The 27908-nt window shown below is 35.8% G+C and overlaps 1 protein-coding gene across 8 annotated transcripts in view; it reads right to left on the reverse strand.

Moving 5' to 3' along the window:
* Positions 1–2829: 2829 nt before the first annotated feature.
* The window catches only part of LOC110372419 (latrophilin Cirl), a 278727-nt gene continuing 253648 nt past the window's right edge, over positions 2830–27908 (reverse strand). For 3 of the 8 annotated variants that reach the window (XM_049849397.2, XM_064041692.1, XM_049849399.2), the window contains 22 exons: positions 21250–21439; positions 18870–18976; positions 17929–18140; positions 17370–17520; positions 16033–16161; positions 15068–15209; positions 14470–14630; positions 13994–14098; positions 13467–13597; positions 12909–13068; positions 12168–12335; positions 11753–11875; positions 11193–11383; positions 10696–10823; positions 10115–10340; positions 9483–9651; positions 8848–9062; positions 8401–8498; positions 7917–8085; positions 7249–7464; positions 5305–5598; positions 2830–4141 (listed from right to left, as the gene is read on the reverse strand). In XM_049849397.2, the coding sequence (XP_049705354.2) occupies positions 3311–4141; positions 5305–5598; positions 7249–7464; positions 7917–8085; positions 8401–8498; positions 8848–9062; positions 9483–9651; positions 10115–10340; positions 10696–10823; positions 11193–11383; positions 11753–11875; positions 12168–12335; positions 12909–13068; positions 13467–13597; positions 13994–14098; positions 14470–14630; positions 15068–15209; positions 16033–16161; positions 17370–17520; positions 17929–18140; positions 18870–18976; positions 21250–21439 (4316 nt within the window). In that variant the 3' untranslated portion in view covers positions 2830–3310. Of the gene's footprint in view, positions 4142–5304; positions 5599–6126; positions 6506–7248; positions 7465–7916; positions 8086–8400; positions 8499–8847; positions 9063–9482; positions 9652–10114; positions 10341–10695; positions 10824–11192; positions 11384–11752; positions 11876–12167; positions 12336–12908; positions 13069–13466; positions 13598–13993; positions 14099–14469; positions 14631–15067; positions 15210–16032; positions 16162–17369; positions 17521–17928; positions 18141–18869; positions 18977–21249; positions 21440–27908 lie in introns of all 8 variants that reach the window. The other 5 variants (XM_049849402.2, XM_049849401.2, XM_049849404.2 and 2 more) reach the window with 5 other exon arrangements.

A 27908-nucleotide genomic window follows, 5' to 3' on the forward strand; every position in this document is an offset into this window, starting at 1 on the left:
ATTTACTTACCTTATGAACTTCCTTATATACTGTATTATGTACTCCTCTTTTGTACTTCCTTATATACTTTACTAGCTTTTGCCCGCGACTTCGTTCGCGTGGAATAGTGACTTGCGGCAGATTTATGGTTTGACCAATAGATGGCGGTATATGTCCGGAATAAATTTTATTTTTGTATTTCTTTGGAAAAAAAACAAGTTCCAGACTATGTCTGTACCAAATTTCACACAAATCAGTCCATTAGTTTAGGCGTGAAGAAAAGACAGACAGACAGAAAGACAGGCAGACAGACAGAGTTACTTTCACATTTATGATATTAGTTAGGATTATGTACTCCCCTTATGTTTCCCCTCCAGCTCGCCGCCCGCTATTTTTCAAATCTCCGCTCACACATTTCTTCATTCTTCTTCTTTAATTTTTTTGGTGAGGCTGTTTACACGCCTCACCACATACTTTGCTATTTACTATGACTATGACTACGTTTATGCTACCGTTAAATTTGCCACTATTTCATTTGCAAGTCTTCTCGTCTCTTTCGTCATGATAATGTTGAATTCCAAAGGTAAGAATGGATGCAGGTAAAAAGAAAATAAAATCACAAAATTCATATGCGCCGTCCTCACAGAACGGCCACTCTTTATTTTTATAAATTTTAATTTATTTACACATTTTCCTTTTTTCTACTTTACATTTATGACGTTAACGTTTTTAAAATACATTACAAAAACAAAAATAATAATAATATATAACAGAAATACATGAGAAATGTACACTTACATTAGTTCAGACGAATGGGAAAAATAGATGGACTAGTATACCCAATTAGAAAAAATAATCATTCCCCAAGAAAATTTTTATCATTTATTTTCCCATTTCAAAAAAGTATTTTATAAATTTTCGCCTACATGTATAAATGTTTATAAATTAATTGTATTATAGTAAAAAATGGCGGAAAATTTATCAAATACTTCAGTCTAATATATATTGCTTTACATTTAAAATATACATGGAAATCAATGCAGTTATTGTACTTTTATCAATTCTAATCAAACAATTCCTTATCATAAGAGGCTGAGCTTTATTTGACGTTTCTAGTTAAATGTTACAACAGTTAATCTACAGTTAAAAAGTAGTTGCGAAACCGATTGAGAGTTCTGCTTTGTTACAAACGATTAAAAAGATATTGTTTAAAATTAGATCAAGATTTAACTTAGAACGTCAAATACAACGAGCCTACCTAATAAAGTAACAGGTATATCCATGGCATTAAAAATCTACATTACGTAGAAATAATATTTTTTGTCATTTTTTTTTATCATTTATTTTATTAAACGAGTTATTTACGCTAAGTTCTAATGTACAGAAAGTGCACAACATCAAATGGTGTCAGTCTATAATAGGTTTGGATGGATGGATTTTTTGAAATATTGACAAATTATAGTTTTTTACGAAGCTGCGGTAGGATGCACACATTATTTGGAGCTACATAGTAACATAGTACCTATTAATAAAAAACAGTATTCATAAAATCATAAAAGAAAAATCAGGCGCCCGAAAAGTTACGCAAACTCTTTGCCTGATGATCTTTTAAATCACTCAAGTATCAAGGCACTTTGAGCCTTCTATAACACAAGAAACAAAAATATAAGTGACCTTGTTTGTTACCAAAATTTGTGACTTTGTTCGGCAACTTGTGTTTAGTTCATAAAGTAGCTTAAGTTACCACGAACGAATATTAGTAATTAACGGCCAGTTTCTTCATCAAAAGTTAAAGTTAAAGTAATGTCTTAAGTAAAATTAACGGTCAAATTCGTTTTTTCAAGGCTAAAGTGACAGCAAAACTAAAAGAAAAATTTAATTTAACCGTTACTTTTACTTAAGACATTACTTTAGCCATAACTTTAACTTTTGATGAAGAAACTGGCCGTAAGTGACATAAATATCTTGATACTAGTAAATATGCGTTTGAGACTGTTCAGTTATGTTATGCAGCTCGATATAATGTGTGCTAACCCTTATGAAGGTATTTTAAATACTCCTTTTGGCAGTGGTAAAAATTTGTCTTTTGTGCAAAATTGATTTATTTTATTTATTTGAGTAGAGTAGGATCTTAAAATAACTAGTAGGAATGTTCACGTGTTTGTGCTGGTAGGATACATTTTATAAATATATTATAGAAAGATAAAAACGGTTATAAAATCATTAAGATAACCATAAGACAAAGTACCTATACCAGTCTTTAAAAGTAACTACAGTGTAATTTTCGAAGGAGTGTTTAAAATACCAACATGTACTGATATTTCAAATTAAAATCAACCGTATATTGTTACAGTTAAGCTTTAAATTTGTATAAAAGCATACGAAACGGTACTATATGGCAGTGATACAATAATGGCTAAAAGCGAACTTAAACTAAAGATAACAATTCGTCGTTGTGTTTAATGAAATTAAAAATATTTCAATTTTGTATTTTCTACATTTGTGCACTTTAAAAGTGTGTGCTTTACAAAAATCTACACTGGGTTTAAAATTGCATTGTCATTTTGTGATTGCATTGAAAATAAGAGTATTAATAAGTTTAATTTAAGTATTATGTCATAAAAGTATTTTGTCATGGTTGCATTGCCTAGAGTCATATGCCCATTTTCACCAACAAATACCTAAATTAAGGGATCCCCTAAGAGCATTTACGGAACACTTAATAAGAATTTAGTTTTCACCAAAGTTTAGGTATCCCTTATCCATAGTTATTTATGTCAAAATTGGGAGAGCCCTTATTCTAAGTGGCACTTAGATTAAGAGATTGTTGGTGAAAATGGGCAATAAACACCTAAAGTCGCCCCTAGCTAGGAAGCGGTTCCAAGAGTCACCTCGCTAAACACAACGACGAAGTGAGACATCACAGATATCATTCCTACAGTAAGAAAACATGTAATGCGACAGAATGCCATGATTGTAACCCAAGTAGTAACGATAGTAAGGTCACACTGGAAGTACTAAATATCTAGTACTAAACGCTAACCATATATACAAAATTACTATCCAATTCGCAAAGTACCTGGTCGCGATATAGAATCTTGAGCCATTATATTTAAATAGGATCACAGTGAAAAAAGTGATTTAAATTTAAGTCACTATACTATAAATATTAATGTCCACGTTATGGCAAGTTTTTCTAAATAAATCTTAAGTGTTGCAAAGACTTCTAAGTCTACGTCCATAGAAAAATTTTCCGTTCTAAATTTCTGTACACACGCGAAGTCGCTAAGACGAACGTTCACAGTCTAATCACATGTTCAATTGCACTGTTTAGAAACTGGGCTGGGAGACAGTCCTGGGGTTGGCACTCTGCGGCTGGTACACGTCGTAGGAGTTGTGCGGCTCCAGGTGGCACACCACGTTGTTCTCCCCGTTGAGGACTGCGGCCAGGGCTCGCATGTTGCTCTCCTGCGGCGGGTGGTACGGGTGCATCAGCCGGCCGCTCTCGTAGTGTCTCTGGTCGTAACGCTCCAGGGTATCCCACTTCCCATACTTCCCGTAATGCTCTTGCTCATGGTGGTGCCGTTCCCCGGGGCTGTACGAAATAAGTGGGCGGTGATCCCCAAAAAACTTTGAGCTTGAAGAGCCGTGGTGTCCAGGATTCTGGCGGCAGTTGTCCGGACCTGAGTTGTCATCCGACATATCTGACATAAGTGTCTCGTTCCTTTCGATTTCCTCATAGACGGGATCGTCTTGGATGACGCGGAACTCTTGTTCGGATCCTCGTCTATACATCCTGCCTTGCTGATTTGCGATTTCGGAGTAAGTATGGTTGATGTTCTGGCTGCCATGATGATGATGATGTTTCCTGCGGTCGTCTTTGTAGTGTTTTCGGAAGATCATTTCTTGGCTGCCTGGCGAGTGCTGGGACATGTAGACGTGGGGGTTCCTGAAGTCATGGTTGTAGCTGCGGGTTGTGTTGTACCCCTGTGGGTGGTGGAGGGGGCTCTCCTCGTCCTTGTGTCGCGGGGAGGGGGGCGCGAGGGAGGCGTCGCACTCGTAGGGGCTGTGCATGTGGTTCTGCTGCGCGAGCTGACGCGACAGGGTGTCGTGATGAGGGAGCGTCGACGAGTTCACTGGGTGATGCTTAGAAGAAGTGTTCTGTAAGACAAGGATTAATATTAGAATGGAGGTTGAGGCTGGTTGAAAGACAGCTCAATTTTGTTTGTTTTTTTTTTCTCTAAGTTTTCCAGGATATTTTTTTTCACTAGATTTTTTGAATGTTTATTTACAGTGGTCTTAATTTCCTGTAACTTTTATTTAATTAGTTCAAACTCACTAATGACAGTTAGTATAGTAGTGCTAATCTTAGCTAGACTAAAGTGCTATGAAGTGTTATTTCTCCTGTACACACAGCGAATATGTATTTGGTTTTTATATTCGATGAAACACGAGTTAGTTATCAAATGGATTATCATGACTTGTAAATACATCCGCCATCTTGTTTTTGTGCAATTGCATTAATTAAACAGTAAATATCGCAAATCTGGGATAGCTATACCCAATTCCCATATTTAAGGACATCAAGAAGAACATAATATGTAGAATATAAAAATGGCTATTGCTTGCCTCTTAACGAATTCCTTGTCTACAAATTATTTTTGAGTGAAAAATCCATTTGCTTACTACTCCGTGTCATTCAAAACTGTTACATGGATGAATTTGTATGTAGAATGAACATTAAATGGCCATGATGGGCGACTGTGTACAGGAGGTATTTGGAAGGAGATGGGTAGGGCTATGCAAGTGAAGTGACGTCATGCAATGTCCTCTAAGGTTATCCACATGCAGTATGTTAGGTGATCCTTCCACGATTTAGTAAGATCTGTGCCCCGTCACCAATGTTAACTAAAAGATGTTTTTATTTACAGAAATGTTTGAAATATAGTATATGTAGTAGAAACCTGAAAATAAAAATAAATTGAAAATGCTCGTCGCTAGGCTATTGAAGTAAATAATTACTTACTACATTATCTAATTTCTAGGTATAGATTTAAAATCTAATTTGTATTAGGTAATTTAAAAAGTTTAGGGTCAGCCTGAACTAGAGACTACAAACTATTGAGAACACTAATTTAATAAAAAGTAATTACAACTTTGTAGACATAAGTAAGTAGGTACCTAATTAAAGTTGAAATCATCACAAAACTTTAGAATCCCCGTATTTACTTCTTAGATCTTACCAAAACGCAAAAGAAAACTAAAACAAATACATGAAACTTCTATTTAACAGCGACAAGCGTTTTTACAGCCCCTCCCCTCACCTTCCATACGTTAGCAGAATTCGCCATCACCGCCCATTCGTTCGCGCCAATCGACGCCGCCATTTTGTTCGAAAAACAAGATGGCGACCGAGATCTCAAGTTCTGGTACTCATTGGGAACTTCGATATTGTTCCTATAGCTATGCATTGAAGCTATACTCTGAGTGTGAGACGTAGAATGAGGAATATTTTGAGGAGTAGGCACTCGCATCGATCTTGCGTCCTCACTCGGAACGTATATCGGGGCCGTAGGACGTATATTCCACCGCGCAGCCTCAGGTTGCAAGTTGTAACTCTATATAAAGAATTATCATATATTACACATATAAATGATACTTAAATACATATATACTATGTAGGATAGACGACAGAATGACTAATGTATGCGATACGCATTTAGAGATAGGATTCAATTTGTATTTCCAAACTGAATGGTATAATATTTTGGACTGTTAGTCAGAAATATTGTATGCCATCCAGTGATGCTGTCAGTATTTACTATAACCACCACACCACTAAAGAAACAATGTTAATATTCAAAGAAATTATTATTAGTGAAGCATTAGTGATAGAAGGCTTTTAAGAGACAGAAATAAAAAAAAAACAAATTGGACTTACCGTAAAACGAAACATACAAAACATTGAAAGACAAAAATGTTAGTGACATATTTACAACACAAAAATAAACATGTTAAAACAAAAAAAAAACGATTGAGCTGTCTTTAACCAATTAGTGACAAAAGCCGTGGTGTCTGGTGGTATCAATTTTATTTTATTTTAGATCAAAATTTTGGAAATACCCTATCTCTGAATGCGTACGCACCTTGCTGGCCATTTTGTCGGTATCCATGAGGGTATCTTCCGCTACCAGGGTTGATATTGCTCCTAAGCTGCGTCATGGGTGCCGGGGGCTCTCTCTCAGGCATATTATGGCCAAAATTGGCCGCTGTCGCATTTAAACTAGGTCCAAAATTCGACGAAGGTCCAAAATTTTGATTTTCTTGGGACGTGCGTCTATTTCTGTTGGAATGGTAGCTATGTGCTGCAGCTGCAGCAGCTAGGGATGCGACAGCGGCGTTGTTGACAACATTATTGTTGTTATGATTATTGTTGTTGACAACAACGTTTAATGTTTTGATGATCAAGTTGTTTGTTGTTGACGCTGACGCTGCGGGGAGTCCCGACGTGCTGGCTGTGCTTTGCTATAAGTTGTAATAGACATTTACTTGGGGTATACTTTAATAAATATAATATCTATAGTGTATGTAAGTTGGTTTAATAGTGCAGCTACTGTGTAACTTTTATCGATATCGATAAAGTTAAAAATTGAGGTCAGTTCGTTTCTATAAATTAACCAAGTATGCCACCACCAATTATCATGCAATTTTTTGGAATAGTTACAATTTTTTGGAGTAGACAATTTGTTATGCAAATATACTTTGAAAAATATTAGCTTCGTCCTTAACATAAACCCGTTGCGTATCAGCTTTAAGCAGCGGTTTCGATGTTCCCTATATTTAATACCCAAAGATTAATGCATTTTATTATATTTGTCAAACTTTTTGCAATCGTGACTGTTTCATAATTGAAAATTAACATTAGGAGATCTATCCAAAAAAGATATGATCTTCAAAACTGATTTCGTTTATAAAGTTCGACAAATCTACCATTAACGCACTTATAAAATTGACATATAGATGCCCATTACCCGTCATTATTACAACCAGCTTTGTATTTAGAACTCTATTTCATAAACAATAAACTTCTAAATACAAAAACTGCAACCTTATTACGTAACATAATCTCATTCCTTTGTTTATCAATGCAATTTCCCATATTTTAATTTATTAAAGAACTTTAGATTACCATTTATATGTTACATAATCAGGCTCTTTTACAACGCCCTCTATTTTATCCCAAAAATATAACCAAACTATCGACATACCGTCACATCCCTAGGGTCGACAACATCATCGACATCAGCCGCGCTCTGATGGTACCTCCTACTCTTCACAGAACCCTGGCGGGTGTCCATATGGTTGGAGGAGGAGGCTGTGGGACCGTTGTTATGCTGAAGAGTCTCTGAGGGTTGGCCCGTGAAGTGGAGGCAGCAGGATAACCAGCGGTGACGACGGCCGATGCGGGCGCATTCGTTGCGGAACTGGGGAGTGGTGGAGATGTAAGATTAGTATGTAGATACATATGTTAATGAATCTAGCTAAGGCAGATAAAATATAGCTGAGGTAGATAGAAGGTCATTCTTCTTTTCTATATTAGTAATATTTGAACCTTATACGTTTGAAATTGCTAATCTTGTGATATACTGGAGCGATCTGATAAATTCTTAAGGTGTTAGATAGCCCATTTATCGAAGAAAGCTATAGGATACTTTTTATGTAGATGCGCGGTATTGAGAGGCCAAAGGCTTTTTTTTATGAGGTTGCTCAGAGTAGTCAGTCTCCAATGCGACACGAGTGAAATCTATTGGAAAGCTATTGATATGTCTCACCCACTGTTTTTTTACCTCAACATCTGAGCCAGTTTAATTACTCATGTGATCCATGTTTTTAATATATTTTTTTATTGCCATAATTACTAGTTATCTATGCTCACCTTATCATTCTGCAGACAGTGGAAGATGAAGATGACGAGACCCTGCAGCGAGTTGAGGATCGTGAAGGCATATGCCATGGCAACCGTCTGCTCGCTCAAGTACAGCAGCCCGAAGGTCCAGGTCAAGCCGAGTAGGAAGGCCAGCACTAGCGAGCTTTTCAGCCATACCCTGGAAGTTAAACAAGGGTTTAATTAGACATATTGGCCTGGATCTCATATTGTTTTTGTGTGTTAAATAGGTGGGTCCCGGTCGTCAGTTGAGCTTCTTGGGCAGTCGTTATGGGTAGTGGAAATTCAGAATGCCTGACAACCAGTATTTCTAAGGGGTTTTGAGTTTTCCAGGTTATAGACGTCGGCTAGGCAATCCATGTAATATACTGGTATCCAATCTGGTGCTCCTGGTGTACCAAACTCTTAATGGTGCTTATTTCATGCTGTTTAAAATACATTAAAAAGTATGATAGATATGGCTTATTGTACTTACTTCATCTTATATAGTTTAGCGTCGTCCTTAGCTTTCAGGGAGACGGTAGAATGTGTGCACATCATGTAGATCACCATGATCAGGCATATCCAATTCGCCTGAAAAAGTACAATAACTTCATTAGTTGATAATTCCTAGTAGAAGGACAGTATAAAATAATACAAAACAAATGACCACCGAGATTATTTTTAACATGAAAATAGGCCTTAAACATTGCCTCCTAATTTTCATTTTGAACCGATTTTACAAAACGAAAGAGGTTCTTAATTCGGATGTCTCAACATTCAAAATTTTTCTTAAATTAAACCTCCATACTGGCGTTCTTTGGGGTTTGAGTTCCGTAGACGGCAATTGGCAATACTCCATATCACACAATTTTATTTCGTTTTCGAATTAAATCTTTTAAACTTCTAAACAAATTCTAAAAAACTTCTAAAAAAAACTCACCACCAGCACCAAAATCACAGGTCCAACAAAGCTCATCATGAACCACCGATCAGTGGTCAACCAGCAATGCCTGTCAGTGCCATACCCCCCAGGGTACACAGCAGCAGACACCAGGACTATCAGCGCCGGCACCAGGTAGGCGCAGGTGCAGTACCAGCGGGCTCGAGGGTGTTCTGGTTCGAAGACTTCCACTAGCATCGCGTAGAGGTGGAAACCTGGAAGATTTGGTATTTTTGTTAAATTTTGACCATAGTTGTAGTTTTCAAAGGGTATGTGTATGGTAGACATTTTATCTGACATGTTTCAAATTCTACGTGTAAAGTTCCGAGGTGATTTTAGGCGCATATTGCTGCTCCATCTTCAGACCCATGAAATGGAATAACAAGTTACCCTTGGCAGAAAACAAAGTGTTGACATTCTTTTAAAAATCAAAACCCATTTTCGTAAAACATCCTCGCTTTTTTTGTGGACCATAACTAATATTATTTATTTGTTTATTAAAAATCCATTAACAAATAATTGTAAATTAAATGCCTCATGGTCAACCATCTATCATTATGTCCCAAGATCAAAAATAGTTCTGATAGTCCACAAATACTTTGCCTAAACTTTACTCAAGATCCAAATTCACTTACCTTCGAGGAACATCCACGCGAAAGCAGCAAGGAAGAAGTAATGCAGCAACCCAGCGACGACTCCACAGAAGATCCTGTTGTCAGTCTTGTCGATGCCAGCGAGGAACACCACTTCAGCAACCAGGAGACAGGCGCAGAGGTTCTTGTGGATTAGTGCGCGGTCTGACTGCTAGACAGAGGAGGGAGTGAGTCAAAGTCGAAGATTGTTATTTTTTAAATAGGGGCTTAAGAAATGTCTAAATAATTGTAAATTGAGACTTAGACAAGTAGCAATAACAGGGGTTGTAATGGCTTCTATCAATCAGATTGTTTGTCAATCAGGTTTACAAAGGGGTTTTACATAAATAGTTTCTATGCTTTATCTTGGTGAACAGATTCGATATTTTTTTTGGTCTATCAGGTATAAACATAACATATGTGTGTTACTTTTTCTGGTAGCTTTAGCCTGTTTATTTTCTGCAGACTTGCCCTTACATAATTAATATTTGCCATACTTTAAGGAAAGCTATTGAAGGTGAAAAACTGGTGACACGTGATCGGCCATACCAACTATCATAACTTGAAATATGTACTTTACAGCAGTAACAGATTCTTCTTATTTATATAATACCATAGAAACCGCCAAAACCTACCTTCCCATTCCTGAAGCATGTAAACACAATAATGGCTGCTGCCAGCGCCACAGTGGATATCCCACAGCCGATGTACGTGAGGGTCTGCAAAGCCAACTCGTGCGCAGCACTGAGAGGCACGCCGTGGACATCCATGAGAATCGCGAAGTTTGTCAGATGGGAGCAGGAACAGCCTGTGTGGGTCGCGTTGGACCATTCCACTTGGCAACCTTCGGGAGACCAGCCGCTGTGGAAGAGAAGGGATAAAATTTATGGTAAGTCATCGTTAGTTGATAGTAGGACTTTAAATAAAATTTTGTATTGTGCATCATATCACACTATCTTTTAAAGGCGAAACTCATATGTGTGTTTGTTACTTCTTCACACGCAAACGACTAAATGGTTTATAATGGAACTTGGCAATATCATAGCTTACACATCGAAAAATCATTGAAGCTACTTTTTACCAGGTGCGGGAAGTAATTCCTTTTGCAAGCAGGTGCAACCACTTGCAGAAGCTTGTTATGAATAGAATTAAGTTACTGTTTTATTTATACGATTTTTGTGATTACTCTAAATCTTCAATGAAATTATAAACTTACTGCAACGTATAATCCCAGAAGACACAAGCGGGGTTGGTAACGTTCTCAACCTTGATATGCTTCATCGTGATCTGCACCATCTGAGAGAGCTGGATGTGGCGTCCGTTGCCTAAGCTTGCTGATATCACCTGTTAACAGAATATATCAATAAATTCCGAGTTCTTCAACTAGGGAACTTCTTAGAAACGGCTTTTGAAACTTGATTTTATAGTTTCCAGTCGAGGGATGTGTTTGTCTGAAGAATTTGTCTTTTACTTCTGTGGTGTTACAGCAACATATACGTTACGTAACTTAACTCTTAGTAAAACTGGCTGTTTAACTACCTTTGCCTTTAAAGAACAAAATTATTCTACTAATTACAGCAAACACTGGGTTTAACTTTCAAAGAAGCCACAGGAGTCCAATATTTAAAAAAAATCGTCCCTAAACGGATCAATTTATATCGAACAATTGCTCCTTGACTTCCAGCTACGTTAAAACATTTTTGCACTTCTTACCTTAGAATTCAGTACTCTAGTAACATTCCTCTTCTCCTTTTCAGAGTTGATACTGGTAGATGAAGAGGTACCGCTGTCAGCTTGGAAGCTGGAGAGGAACCGAGGAGTCTTGCCGAAGGTCGGTGGTAAGATCTGTTCTAACCGGTCGAAGGCGAAGAAGACGATGCGGACTAGATCGTTCTGACGGTTGTCTGAAAAGAAGAATGACTTTATCAGAAAATAGGTAATTACATCGAAACAAATACTGTAAGAATGCGCTTATTTCTTAAACTACGGGATCAATTCACTCTCATAGCCAGATGGAACGGCTATGCGATACGACCTGACAGAGATCAGGCGCAGGACCGACATATACGTGCTCTCCGATCCACTGGTGTATCAATCATCAACTTCCAGACTCTGGTCTACTTTTGACAGTTTCTCAAAATACACATAGCGAATTCTGTCCGACCCGGGACTAGATCCCGAGAACCCATGCGTAGTAGTTGCGAGGGAGACTACTAGAAAAACTACAGTAAATAATGTACTATGCTTTGTACGGGAAGGAAAGAGGAACTTACCAAGTAAAGCTGCTTTGGGTATGGTGATGGTGTCCTCAGAGCCTTTCCACTGCTCCTGCGCGATGGGTGACGGGAACGTCTCGTCTTCCACATTCTTTACTTCCAAAACCCTCACTGAGAGACCTGTAGACGAAGATTCGATATTTATTATATACTTTCTCTATACACATATTTAAAAGAAAGATACACCTTTTAAAACACAAGATTAACTGAACCGATTTGGCTAAAAATCTATGGAAATCAAAGGCAAATAAAGAAAAGAAAGAACCTTAACTTTTTAAAACTATTTTTGGATTGTGGAACTAATTAATAGTAGCTATAGTTTTGGTACAATACACTTATTATTATAAATTGATTGGCGTCTTTTACTTAATTTAAAAATTCTGTAACTTATTTAACAGTAAATGATACTTACAAATATTCTTCACAATCTGTAGTATAGTTTTCTCTTTTGTAACAGCATCGGCTAACAAAAATGCATTTTCCTCAAGTTGTGTCAACAGGGCACTGGCTGCCCTGCTCTGGGCTTCAGAACTGAGGTCTGCCCACGAAGACCTCTGGGCTTCTTCCAGGAGATTGGACCCTGGTGGAGAAGATATTGGGTTGAAGTTAAGGAGGCTGGATCCTGCAGTGAGGGTAAGCAGAAAAGCAGGTTAAGGGTTAAGATGAAGCTCAATTCTTTCTCAGTATTTTGATTTTTAAATTATGTGCCTAGCCTTTTCGAAACTATGCTTGGGTCGGTTTTTATTCTTACAGGAGTAATACAAGTTTTACTTGGAAGTTTTTTTTAAGAATTGAGCTTCAATTTAGGCAAGCAGCATAAATAAATAATATAATAAAGTAAATAAGTATATAATAAAGTACAGAGAAGCGTAAGGTAAAATAGTCAGACAGCATCAAAAGCAAGTACAGGTAATTGTGTTTTTACGAGAAAGCAGATGATGAGATACTTGTGTGTGCATATTGTCTTTGTATGCGTATCTCGGCAGCGCTCACACACACACAAGCCGGATTTCCGAGTCTTGCAAAGACAATTTACATGTACATTTACACATACAAGTTTTGGTTGGTTCCAAAAACTTTTACATAGACTCAGGAAATTTCAAGCTGGTCAATTTAAAACTTAGAAAAAAGCTTATTGTTATTGCTAACTTACCAGTTTTAATAACTCCAAGTAGCATATCAGTGACTATCGCCTCTCTTTGTCTCGGGTCGGGGAAGGTTTGTACGTTCTGCGACATTCGTTGAGCGAGCTTCTTCATAATACTGGTTGTGGTCATCATATCGCCACCGTATAGTGTCTTTGATGATGTGACCTGATGGAAAGTTCAGGTTTCGATTAAGAACTTTGTTTGTTTATGGATATGGGTGTGAAATTGATTGTGTATTATGTTCCAATGATTTTTCAGATTATCTTTAAGAATAACAAAGAGGACATCAAACTGATTCATTTGTAGAATTGTTATGTTTTTTTTTTAAAGAAAATTCTATCTCGGTGTGCATGAAATATAGACCTTGAAGCTAAGAATAAAATAGTACTTTATTTTATTATCTTTCGAACAAAATAAAACTTATGCCCATTTCACCGACATCATAGCTTTATGAATTGAATAAAAAAAATATAGTAAACAGTTGTTATAACAAAACTGATGTTTATAATGTCACTGAACTGAGCCTTTTAGGTATTGGCTTTCTAAAATATAATTACAAATACCTGTGCCAAATCATTGCTGATGCTCAACAGTGACTCTCCTTCCCTCACTCGAGCCTCGAGGCTGTTCAGCCACACGGAGCGACACTCGCTCAGGTCAGGGGTAGCGCCGTGCCATTCTGGTATTGCATCAGCTGTGGAAATAACATAATAAATAAGAATATTCGGTTTGAAATATAATGTAAGTTTTGTTCTGTGAAGAGGTATTATCATTGCCAAAAGAAGGACGAAGCTGCATGATTGTTAAAAAATTTACATGGGCCCTGGTGCAAAGAGGGCTTCAAAAAGAACAGAGGCGGGTATTATTCAGTAAAGTTAAACACTCCGTCACTGAGGGGTCATCTTGTGGGCATTTCCCAGCTCCAAAAGAAGAGCACTACAAGAAGGTGTGAATTAAAATTTGGTGCTCAGAACTAGGAAGCTAGTCTTTACTATCCTTGATACTAATAATCAGCCTTTTAAGCATTTCTTTAACAGAAAGTTCTCAATTCTAATCACGGTTAGTTCTTGTAAAAGAATCTTCTACTTACTGTATATCAAATCGTTGGCCACTTGGGCGATGTTGCCAGCTGTTTCAACCAGACCAGTGTTTCCTCTGTAGTCTATGATATGTTCGGGAGAGTCACCGTCACGACCTGGACGTAGATAATACAGGATTTAGTACAAATACGGTTCTGGTAAAGACATAGGGAATGAAAATTGACGATAAACAATAAAGATGAAATTATAAATGAATCTTCTTAAAATATTTTGGTTTATCAGTATGTATGTATATTATTAAGAATGCCAAAGTTTGTTCCTTTTGCACAAAAACTACTGGGTGGATTTTGATGAAACTTGGCAGAAGATTAACTTATAGACTACTTTTTATCCGGGCGCGTGGTGTGGAAGTAGCTGTTTTGTAAATATGGGTAAGTAATACACAAATACCGAAGGTAAGACATTAATATTAGTTATTCCTTGATTAAATTTTCTAATTTGTGTAAAAACTGCCAGTCCATCCTACCTTTCAACAAAGCTTCGGAGCCAAGTCTCCTGAGGAGTTCCATCTGCCGATCACTGGGCTGGTCCAGGCCAAGGTCATGGAAGTTCTCGCCTGAAGGTAGACCGGTGCCGCGGCGTCGAGGACGCTCTTCCTCAGTGAACTGGTGAGGAGTTAGCGTGCATCTGGTGGGGATGAAGAGGGTTAGATATATTTGTAGATAGGTACTATCAAAGAAATTTGGGGATATAGAAGATACTAAATTAAGTATTAGTATATAGAGGTTGGAGTATAGATAGAGAAATTTTAAGTATGATTTGTCACATTTTGTTCACTCTTACTTACTTAAAATGGGAATGGCTCAATTAGGGGTTATTTTACCATTACATAAAATATTACCAAAGAATTAAACATGGGTGTAATATGAATTATGAAACTTTCGAGAACGTTACTGAAAAAACTGCCACAAAAAGTCAAAAACAAGAAGTCGATTAAAAAACTGTGATGAAACAAAAGTCCATTCATTAAAGTTTGTGTCAATTTCCTCAGAATTCTATAGCCGCACTCAAAATACACAGTAAAAATCCAACCTCATCACTTAAACAATAAAGTCTATACTCACTTCCACCTAGCCAACCCCGTGGCTCCACCAGGACACGGCTGCACGGCATACGTGCCCGCCATAGTCCAGTTCCAGTTCAACCCTCGCGCGCTGACTTGTGGGCAGAATACTCGCCGACCGATGTTGGGGGTTGCTATCGTTGCTGGGGAAGGAATTTACAGGTTAAGGTTTTTGTAAATTATCCTACTCAAATGTACATGCATATATGTATTTTTAGATGTCAATCCTCCTTGCGCCCATCCTGCACCGAGCAGGCTGGCAAGAAGAAGTTAAGACGTCGACTGCGATGACAGACCTTTAGAATTGACATGATTTCCAAATTATCTTGAATGCTGTATTTTTAATAACTTCGTTTAGATATCGTTAAATCATTTATAAAAGTAATGTTTGTAAGCAATAAAACTTGCACAGTTGTATGTCTATGAATTATGTGTTTTTAATGTTTGTCTACCCCTTCTGATCTGTCTTTTAAGAGTATTTACATGACACTTAAAAGTAATAACTTTAAAAAAAACTTATAAATAAACTTATTTATCCTACTCATAAATAATCTCATTATAAATGTGGAAGTTTGTGAGAATGCATGGATGTATGTTTGAAATTCTTTTTATGTATGTTTGTTCGGTTGCAATTTGGTATGTAGATAGGTGGATACCCTGGATTACCACATAGGCTGCTTTTTTATCAGCACACAGAAATGGTTTGAAAATTTTCAAGAAATTAGTCCCAATACATATCATCAGATGACGATATGGAACATATTTATCTTAAACTATTTTACATAGACAATACACATATCTATTGGCAAAATACATAAAAATTAAATTACAAAAAATCCTGGAGCAATTCTGTTTATGTTCTTGTTTACTTTTTTAGAGGAAAGGCTCAGTTAGTCATTTACGAACACGAACTTTATAAATTAAGACAAATAAATATATGAAAGACGATGAGTGACGATAACTTACAAAAAGTTCTTTCAAATTCGTCCAAGATATCGGTGCCTGGTCTGCTGTCCTTCGGAGGCGGGTGCACCGCTGGTGTCGGCTCCGAGTCTTCGTCCTTAGCTGGCCACTCCATCGTGCCTTCTGTCACAGCTGACGAACAAATTATATGATTAGAAATATTATACTAAGGGGATAGAAGGTTTGAAGTGGTAACACCGAGCAGCGATCAGCATGTGAACATTTAATTCGTTTAATTATTTTCTTTTGTCTGAATAAAAACCAAGAAAGATTTTTTTACAAACGGAGAAGGGACGGGTTGAATAAAAATAGATTTATCAATATATAGGTATAAACTTTGGGAAATTATTATTTTGAGCTAGCTATCCTGAAAGGGGAATGCCAAGTCGCCATAGTAATTTAGGCCCTCTGTGCACACGAATATAAAATAATGATAATAGTAGGGAGCAATTCTTACAATTAATTAGTAAAAGAAATGGTTTACAAAAAACTTAGCATTTCAAAGTTATTTAAGATTCTTATATTCCATCAATACTGTTCATGTTCGCCAGTGTCGTCATGAGTAGCGGGAACAGAATCCATAATCAGGCCGTGGTCGTCAGGTATAGGAGAATCGTCAGAGTAAATATTCGAATTTAGCGAAAAGTATTCAATTTAAACCGCAATAAACATAAACAAGTAACCGCAATGGAATTGCTATAAGCAATGATTTTGACATTTATGTTTTTCGGCAACTGACAGTGACAAGTAAAACTTTGACATAACAATAGAAAGTTGCCATTTTTTATAGATATATTTTGCGAAAAGGTCGATTTATAGATATATTCTTTCATTAATAATTGGTATAATAATAATTATTAAAAGATATTTTTAGGAATTAGATGTAATGTATGTTTACTGGGAAGAAAATGAACGGTTTTTAATAATAAACGAAAGCTTATTATTCTGATTAGTTACCTGTTAACATTTTTTTTGTAAAGGCAACATTTGAAACTCAAGTTATGTTCAAGTTCCATTAGTTTAGTCGTTATAATGTTTAATATTTATGAAAAAATGTTACTGACATACACAGACTAATGAATACGTGGAAGACATTTGAAAACTACCAACATATTTTTTTTGTAAAACGAATCTCTTGTGCAATTCTGGGCCTAGACTCGTCATTCCCCTTTAAAGTCTAGGCTAGACTGAGAGGTATAGCAGTAGCAGTAGATTTCCACTAAATAAAGTTTTATGTTGATTGAGAAAATGTTACTGATTGGAATAGCTTGATGTGCCTAACTGGTTCCGTGTTGAGTAGTCTGTACCCTTTAACACTAACGGCTTAAATCTATCCTTACCTGGTTCATCTTCTTTAGCAGCCTTATCGTTCTTCTGGCTATGATCAGGTTCTACAGCTTTCGGTTCTTCTTTAACTTCTGGAATGTTTTCCCTGGAACTCTGCGGAGGTTCCCTTTCGGATGAGGAGTCCGGCTGTCTCGTCGTGGTCTTCTGAAAGACAGGGGTGTTATGAATAGTTGGGAAGTAGGATATGGTTATGAATAGATTCTTTCGAATGAATGTAAAGAGAAAGTAAGCAGGCTATGGTCGAATACGGAATTTGAGATTCGTTTCTTTGTAATTGATTTTATGTTAAAGTTGAACTAAGAAAACTTTCATGCTGAAGGGTATACGAAATATGTACTGTTCTTACAGATAATTGTTCACTGGACACCTCGCAAATATCAAAAGTCGGAAGATACGCCAATAATAAGTACAGGAGTACTATACTCACACAAACAGGTAATTTGTGAGCACACGAGGCATACATCACGTCACACAATTGCACCTTACCATCACCACACGTTGCACATAAAAATACTCCTTCTTAGAAAGTCGATTAAAAAAGAACTCAATCACCTTAGAAGCGACATCACCAAGCTTCACCTCAGGGGGTAGCGTGATATGTGGCCTGAAGGTCGGAGGGGTGATGACTGTGGGCTTCTTCCTCTCGTTCTGCTGCGTTTGGACTGGACTCTTGGGGATGGGCGGCTGGGTAGACCGCCAGACTGTCGGCTGGGATGTGATGAGCCATGGAGGGGATGGCCGGTTTGTTGTGCTGGTTGTTGAGGCTGAAATTGGAAGTAAGAAAGAGTTTGTACATTTTTGTTTATTTATTTATTTAAAAACACCTTCAATTACAGGGTTTACCCTATTTCGACAGCTAAGAATTTAAACTTTATTTTTTTTGTCATTGTTCTGTTCGTGTTTGTAAACTTTGGTCACTGTTCACACGAACGGTTGATGATAAGCTTTAGATACGGCCTGTAGTAAATCCTAAGGATGTTTTTGATCTTGGAAAACTCTATGGTTGCTATTTACAAGTAATTTGATAACTGAAACGGCATTTAGGTACTTAATGACATGTTATTTATAACACAAGAAAGTAGTAATTAACCCCTGTATACAGCTCGAAATAAAGTGTCGTTATATTTAACGTTCAAAACAACACGTTCAAAACATCCTGACAATTTCCCAAGTTAAAAATAAAATCCTGTCAACGTGGGCTGATCTTCCGTCAGAATATGACGTAAACAGTTTATTTTTGACGTAAAGTGACGTTTATTTACGTCAAACTTACCTGATACTGGCTGTCATTTAACATCCGTGGCAGTTGTTACGGGTAATCAGAAGCCAGTCTGACACCAGTCTTACCAAAGGTAAAGGTTTGCCCGGGTAACTGGGTTGAGGAGGTCAGATAGGCAATCGTTCCTTGTGAAACACTGGTACTTAGTTGCATACGGTGAGACTGGAAGCCGACCCCAACATAATTGGGAAAAGGTTCGGGAGATTAAACTTACCTGGTACGCATTGGTAGTGGGCTTCCAGATATTTGAGGGTGTTAGGACACGGGTCACCAAACATATTCGTGCTGGCTAGTATACTGCAGTTTTGGTGCATACTACATCTGCAAAAAGAGAACAGAACGATTTAGATTTGGACGATACATAGAAACTACCCTATGTCTATAAGACGGCTATGTATGAATGTTGGTAATGAAAAAGAGATATCGAATAATTACTTAATCGAATTATTCTACTAAAGGATAAATTAATTACAGAGTATCGATTTTTTTGTGACGACAAAAAAGTTTAGTAAATGTGCCAAGACTGAAGAAATTGGGAGTTAAAGTTACGTGACGTTATTATAAAACGTTATTTCGCAAAAATTACATACTGATTAAGTTTGTAATATACTTGTTAGTACAAAAATACAAGTATAACGTATCCTTCAATCAATTTAGATGTCATTTACATGAGTTAGGGGAAGGACTGCCAGTTTATTGGCAATCTCGCGGCGTAACGTTATCAACTTACGGACTATTTAATTTTCGGCAATTTTCGGCAATACTCGGGCGTTTCCGGACGGCCTCGGGTTAACGATTTGTTATTATCCAGTGTTTATGTTTAAATCGAGTTGTTTTAGTTAAATTATGGCGTTTGAAAGTTTTAATTTCTTCGTTATCATTTTGTAAGTTATTATACATTTTTATGTACGTACTTAGGCAGAAATAATTAGCATTCCGCCATAATGAAATTGAAAAAAAAAATAATAAGTCTAATTTATACTTACATTAAAAAAATAAGGACCTAAAATAATATTTCATAATATAACCCGATTAGTCGAAAAATATCTTTGTACACATAAAACTTAATTTCTCATTATGGTAATCATATTAGCTACCATTTATGTTCATTCGCTTGTAATGAATATCGATTAGCATTATTTATAACAAAATTCTGAAATCAATGTCTCCTTTATAGACTCACGAATTTTTAGTAAAAATAAATAAACCTATAATTGGTTAATAAGTAATAAAAAACGAAATAAAAAAATAATACGATATAAAAAAAGGTTGAAATCGTAAAAATTACATAAAACCTAACAAATTTGATATTTAATAGGCTGTTAGTGAAAACGTAATTTGGATTAAGTTTCGATGAAATAAATTATTCGTTTTTTCTTATTGAGTATAGAATTACTTGGCTCTAATGAGAAGGAATTGACGAGCTCCAAATTTGTTTTGTTAGAAGAAAAATATTCTTTTGGTAAACCAAAAATAGGCTTTGTCTATAAAATTTCTCGAGAAGAACTGGATATAAACTATAAATATTTGAAATTGAGAAGTGATGATTTAAATCACATATTTATTGAAATTAGGTACACTCTATGGCATATTTGATACTGATTTCTAATTCTATGAAATCTTAAACCCTAAAGTTTTTTTACCTCTAACCATTTTAAATAATACCACAACGTTATGTAAACCATATACTTAGTCAATAATTTAGCATTTATTTGAGATTATATCAGAGCTCAGATTATCAAAAACAGCCACAACTATTTCACTCCGCCATATTGGATTTTAATAATGACAATAGCTTAAAACGTTCTATATTTGAAATAGCTAGCATTTATACTGGAATTTGAAATCAGTAGCAAATGCAAACACATATTTGGGAGTCTTTTGGCCAGTAGAATTTAATAAATCAAAAACTTACCTAAATAATATTATTTTTGTAACCGAAGTTTTTTTCAACACCTTGTCAATAGAAAGCCGCGTTAGTTAATTCTGCCTATCCCGCTTTCAGACCAAATTACACAACCGATATGAATATAATTTGGTATTCAGAGTCTATAATCTGTAAAAATGCTTCTTTCTATCCCGGTATGGGAAGACCTTCTCTCCGAACACAGACTACAACTAGTAAGCTATACATAGGGTTACCAGATGAAAAAATCAAAAGTCCGGAGAAAAGGCCTGATTTCCATGGAAAAGTCCTGAGATTTTCTACAGCTGAGAATTTTCTCTCAAAAACGTATTATTATCGTTGTATACACTGCGGATCTTGCGCGTTTTCATTCAATTGTTACCAAAAGAAGATTATTCTAAGTTTGTTTTAAATTAATACATAGGTAAGTATTGATTTTAACTACAATTGTTACCGAAAGAAGATTATTTTTAGTAGTTTAATAAGAGAGATCTTTAAAATGTAACCTGTGTTTTATTCAAAATCCTGAGCTAGCACTAGATTTGCTAAATCCGGCCGGAATCCTGAGAAGAGTCGAAAAATCCTGAAATCTCAGGACAAATCCTGAGATATGGTAACCCTAGCTATACATGACAAGCCTTCTCTTTAGACAACATAACTTAAAAAATAGCTCAGTACAAAATCTTACCTGCTATGTAAAACCCGCAAACTCTTCGTAGACATACAGTTGACACTCCAATCAGTGTTGCCATGGTCATTGCATATCGTGATGGAGAACCTTCCATAGTTAGCTCTGATGAGGTGAATGACCGAGCCTTCTCTGCAGCCGATCTTCAAGGTCTTGCCTTCGCAGGCGTATGCTGTCTCGTACCTTGGTTCTGTGGGAAAATGGAGATCAAATTAAGTATAGGTTTATGTAGCAGCTTTTAGGAGATGTAGTAAAAAAATGTGTGTTGAAAATGTAATGTTTTCATATTTGGCTTGATGCGTAAATTCAACTAGACCTGCTAAAGACACTTAACGATGTAAAATAAATGTATTTTTAAGGCCATATTGTGTGTTCTTAAATATTCACTACCCCCTTATTTGACTTTAGATTAAATTGGTTTCAAAAACTCTCAAAACCATTTTTTTGTTAGTTGATTTCTAATTTCGCTCAAAACGTACATATGTGTATTATGTGTAACCTTCGTTTACTCCTAAATTACCAAAAACATAACTAATAAAGTAAGCGGAACCCGATTAAAAAAGCCGGAATAAAACAACGTGAAACAGGGCCCCCGCTCCATCATACACAGACGCTCATTTTGGACTATGAGTCGGCGAAAATAAGTAAACGATCTGTCAGTGTTGCCATTAATTTATCCAGATTTATTATACGAGATCCCAACAATATGGCAACCCTAAACGAAACTCATGCAACATCCATAGAGGATTTAATTCGAAGAATATTCTAGACTAGACGTTTTCCCGCGGTTCCACCCGCAAAAACTGTCCTTACCGGGATAAAATATAGCCTATGTTACTCGCAGATGATGTAGCTTTCTAATGGTGAAAGTATTTTTAACATAGACCCAGTTTTTTTTGAGTTTATCCCTTACAAACAAAAATACAAAATTATTCCTCTTTATAATATTAGTATAGAACTATAATAAGAAGAAGAATTGTGGCAATGTAGTTTGAGAGTAATAGTGAAGGGGCGTTATTCGCACTGCTAAAATGGAATCCGAAATTGATTATGAAATGTTGAGTCGACAATTTTTGTTTTTCCTAGGTGTTTTAGATAAATGGGTTTGCGTAACGATCCGGTCACAATATCCTTGATTGGTCTAATTGGTTTTATTTACGAACGAATGTTTTCGATGCCGCCATTTTGAAAATGTTTGATTATTTCAATTAGATTTGTTTTCCCGTCATTGGATTGTTGGCTTTTGTTTTGTTTTGTGAATTAATTTGCGGTAAGTATTATTGGATATTGCTGTTTTTCAAAGCAATTTCGTGAATTGAATAAACAATTGTTAGCTAGCGTTATTGATCATTTAAATTAGTTTCTATACCTATGTTATACTATATGTACCTTGTATCTATCTAACATTAGAAGTTTTTAATATCAATGGACCAGATAGATAAATCTTCTATTATTTTTTACGGATTTAATTAAATCACATAAGTTCATTAAAATCTTCGATTACCACTTGAACATATCGATATACTTAAAGCATCATTCTCTTTAACATCGATTAATTACAAACGATTAAAATCGGATCTATTTTGAAATTCGAACCGTCCGCGTTCTTATTACGAAAATAAACGTCTCGAATAATGATGGGCATTTATTATCGACAAAACAAAATGTCTCGATGTATCGAATTATAAATTAAAGAGGGATGTAGCGTTAATTATGGCCTTTTAGAATTGTTGAGTACTACTTTGATGAATTTAATTGACGATACAATGACAATAATAGAAGTGTTTGTTGAGTTTTAAGCGATTTCAGACATTTTTGACGTCCGGTGGTAGTACTTACATAGAATATTTGTTCAATTTTTTTATTAATCAATGGGTCTTTAACTGAAGGATATTGGGCTATCGATAAAGAAAACTAGATATAATATTTCTTTGCGAGTTTCAGTGAGCCAAAGTCGTCTATAAATTTCAAATATTAAATTACCAAAATACATAGCAAAAAAGGTCTTATATTTCACAATCAATTTATTTTTCTGCTCTCACAGTAATTGGCACCTCATAGTGCTGTACCAAAAATCGATGTTTATTTATCGACACTAGTGCTGTACACGCGAAACTGCACTTAATATCGATAGAACTAGATATATCAGCAAGTATTTTAAATCAGTAGAAAATAGCGGGTTTTATCGTGGCAGAATCGCTAGTCAGCCCTCTAATGGCAGGCTAGAGGGGTGTATAATAAAAATGATTTATTTGAGATGTCCAGCAACCCTGTTAGGGGTTGAAAACAATTTACAACTATTCCTTCGGTAGATAGGATCTGAAGTAAGGTCTGAGTAGTTTTTTTGTCGTTAAACTAGTTTTCTGTGAGCTGTCATGTCATGTCTCATTTATCAATTAATCAAACTGATTTACGAATTAAAGCAGCAGTAAAAGGCATACATAACAGGTAGGTAAGTACCTAGTTTCTGCATAATTAATGTGACCATTATTAGCACAATCATCAAGAACTACAAGCACCAAGCCAGCAAAATTGAATTCCAATTTTAATAACACGTTAAAAAAAATCAGTTTTAATAATATTCCGCTCGTGGAAACGCTGCGCCGTAATTTAATTTTCAGCATATAATTAACTTTGTGTACACCGGCTTTATAACTATAACACAAATACTCTTTTGTATTCACCTCCTCTATTGTGCAAACACCCTTAATTCCCACACATGCACACCCCACGCACACAAAGACGTTATAATTACATTGCTACATTACAATTCCTTTTTCAAAGCCTGTAATTACCCGGGTTGGTTGCGCAAACTTATAATTATCACTCTATGAGCGTCTTATTCAGTCGCATTAAGGTTTAAAGTTGTATAATTAAGTTGTAGAGGATAATGGTTTGGTTTTATGGAGCCTTGTTGGGAATCGTGAGTGTCATTTGATAGTGATGTGAAGTCGAGTCGATTGAATTTCTTTCTACTTACGTATGTATCGAGTATGTGCGAAAGTACCAGGAGTGGCAGGTTTTCGTGTTCAAGTTGCGTGTATAAGCATATTTTTTAATATTACAAGAGATTAATTGACAAACAAGCGATGTTTCATTCAAGCATTTATTTTTAAATAGGACAGCTATTTTAGTAAATACTACAACAAACGTCGCACCTTTATTTATATTTTTGTTTAGGTTTAATCCATACAAATTAATGGCTGGTTTTTTTATCGCCCAGCAATTTTTTAAGCCCTTGTTAGCTTTATGTAAGTTTTGCTTTTTAATGTAATTTTAGGGTTAACAATGTGCATATATTTTTTTTTAATTTTAAAAACTTAATTCAAATTGAGTACCACATGATTCCCATCATTAAAGTCATTCGATACCCAACCGTCACACACGACGGGCGCCCGAAACGAACGCTCCTCAATTTTTAAGCAAAAATATTCACTATTTCCACAGAAGTAAGCTCAAAATAATTAATATTTCGCCACATGCAACAGTATTGGTTTCCTAGTACATTTAATTCACTACGTCATTAATCGAGATCAGTGCTGGTTATTTTGCTGGGATTATACGGAATTTTATTAACAGAATTCCTGGTCGGAAGCCGGTTTAGGGTGAAAATAATTAATGCTGATAGATTTTGGGGTAGAATTTTAATAGTAATGGCTTAGGCCGTATGTGTTTTTTACTGTGTATTTTTATTGTAGCTCGTTAGCTAAATTAATTGTTAATAATAAATAAAACAGGAAGGAGTAAGTGTCTTTTCTTTTTAGTTAAATTTTATGCCATCAAATGGAGGTCTTATAAAAATACAAGACGTGAATTTTCTTCGTTATTTTATAAATATTTTTATCGGAATATAACGTAATTATAATTTCGCGACGTGATACGCCGTGGGAAGCGTGGTGACAAATTGAAAAGGGCTTTTTTATAGTATATTTTACGAGATCCCTAAGGATGCGGCGTTTTCATATATTTCAGCGAATTTTCCTATCGCTATTTTAGTGGAAGGTGACTGCGAAAGCACGTTATTTTATTTATATTGCCAATAGAAAGGAAACTTTGTTACCGACACTTTGTTTAGAATTTAGAATGTTGGAGTTTAGATATGCGCTTTATTTTTGAGACTAGCATAGAAGTAAATCAAAAATACAACTTTTTTAAATAGTTTTTTTTTCTCATATTTTCTAAAGTTTTTGGGTTTATGTGTATATGTTATATGTTCCTAAACTCTCCTATCAAAGCGATAAAGTAACAGTATTACATCGAAACGGAAATAAAATTGTTAACAGTTTTGAACGTCAAATACGGTCCGCGGATTTAATTACAGATATTTGCATATTTTCTACCAAACCCGGGTAGGTACCCACGGTCAGTAACTGGACATTTTACCCTTGCTTTTGATTTCGTTAATGTTCAATTTTACGAGTTTTGTAAAAGTTTGATTTTGAAGCTCCTAAATCGTGTATGTGACGAGAATATATTTTTTGAAAATATTTATGACATGTCATTGAACTTAACTTTACACAATAGAGCTACTTATTTTATTTACCAACAAAGAATTCAAAATAAATCTGTCGGCACAACCGCTCACCTGCACACTTCAAGACGAACTGAAGTTGTAAAAACAAAAATCGAACGGCTACCATTCGAAATTTAAAAGATTTTACCGTTCGACAGTAAAATGGCGGAGTGGAGCGTCGAACAGAGCCTGGCTGACGTCCCGGCCGATCGATTCTCAAACCGGAGGAGACGTTTTACTACTTGTTTTACGAGTTACAAAATCGCGGCCCGATTCGGCGGCAACATAAGGAAATAGGAACGTAACTTGCTGTGTTCTGATAAAAATAAAGCCCCTGAGATTTGTTACAGGATCTTCAAGCAACACATAGTGAATGAGAATGCTTGCAGGTTTTAGGTTTACGTACGATTTTGTGGCGAGTTAGATATGAGGTGGGTATCAGCGTTATTCTTATGTTCATGTTGCCGTAAAATGCTGAGTTTGTCAGCTTTTCTTGTATTACGAACAAAGCGAGACTTTTTAAGGTTCATAAACTATTAAGCCAAGTTCTGACACTAATATGGTTATTCTAAAGTTGTTGTCTCAATAAATACTTTTATAAACTTATGCATCAGGGATTTTTCCATCTCAAAACCTAAAGTGGCCTCTCAAAACAACTTATTCTCAATATTATTTCATTGTCAAACAAGATTATACCGTCTGACTGGACATCATAACCTAATTGAGACATCCATACACCCTATTTTCATATCCCTATCTGTCCCCAACAAAATTCATCTTTAAAATCCTTGAAATAAAATCCATAATCGTATAAAACAATTTTAAAAGCAGCTGCAGTTCAAAAATGCTACCTGCGATGTTAGATTTAAGGTGTAAAATTGTATGTAGGTAGAAAAGAGGAAAATTTGATTTCAGTAAATCGTTGGCAAACTATTGCGACGGTGTTCTAGGGGGGACAGAGGTAGTAAACCCTTAGGGCTTTTTTAACAGCTCCTCAGATATTATGCACCCCTGATCACGTCTCGTATGAAGTTGCTTCCTGTATGAACGGTTTCATTTTTCTTTTCTTTTTTTTTATTCGTTTGTTTGGGTGGAGAAGGAAAGAATGGTTGGTCATTCGTCTGGTATAATCGTATTTCCTGAATCCGCCTGTCTCTGCAAGCATGACTTCATTTCATGATAGCGCGAGACCATGGGAAGGGACCACCCTAAATAATCTGAAGGACAATGGCTGAATACGAAATTTTGAAAAGAGAATGGATGCCATTAAAAAGTTTTTCGACTATTTTTTAACAGCCTAACTAATTTTACAATCAATGTAATTAATATAGTATTTTAAAACACTACGTATAACAATTGTTTGTTACGAAACTTTACGAAAACAATTATTTAAGTTTTACAAACTTTTGCTGTTGTCAAAAAAAAATTCAGAACCACATTTTCATACAAACATGGCACGCCATCTTGGAAAAAAAATCTTCAATTTTTTTCTCAACTTAATCTCATAAAACCATTATAAATAAAGTGTACTCCACACAATACCGCCATTGCACATGACTGGGTTACTTCACACCTACTAAGGGAGGTGCAAAGGGGGTTGTCATTGGCAAATAAGATTTTTTCCTCAATCTAACCCCTGGGCAAGAGGGTCCGGTTATACAATTTGTGAGGAAGCACCATTTGCAGTAAGTGTAGCAACGAGTTTTTGCACCTATGTAAAAAAATAGGTGTACCATACGTGGTTTATCATTCGATATTTTCAATTTTTTTTGGAGCTAACTCATTGTTCTATTAAACCACAATACATAAAAAATATATCGTTAAAATTGTATATCTTTTGCATACGTTATGAATATCCGAAAATAAATGTTACCTACTTCTAAATATCTACAAAAATATTTTCTATTTGTATTTTGTATCCCAGAAACATGAAGTTATACCAACACGTTTCCTAGAAAATACTCTCATAGCAGCAACAAAATATTTCTGTGACACTAGTCTACCGCATAAAACCTCTAAAAAATAAACTCTACCGGCCTGGTAAAATGTAGGAAATTTTTCCACTACGAGTCGTATCCTACATGCCAAAATTATATCTGGGAGGATTATTTATTTTTACGGATAAAGCTTCTTTGAAAAGAATTTT

The sequence above is a fragment of the Helicoverpa armigera genome, chromosome 26, assembly GCF_030705265.1.
Source record: "Helicoverpa armigera isolate CAAS_96S chromosome 26, ASM3070526v1, whole genome shotgun sequence".
In the NCBI taxonomy this organism is placed as follows: Eukaryota; Metazoa; Arthropoda; class Insecta; order Lepidoptera; family Noctuidae; genus Helicoverpa; species Helicoverpa armigera.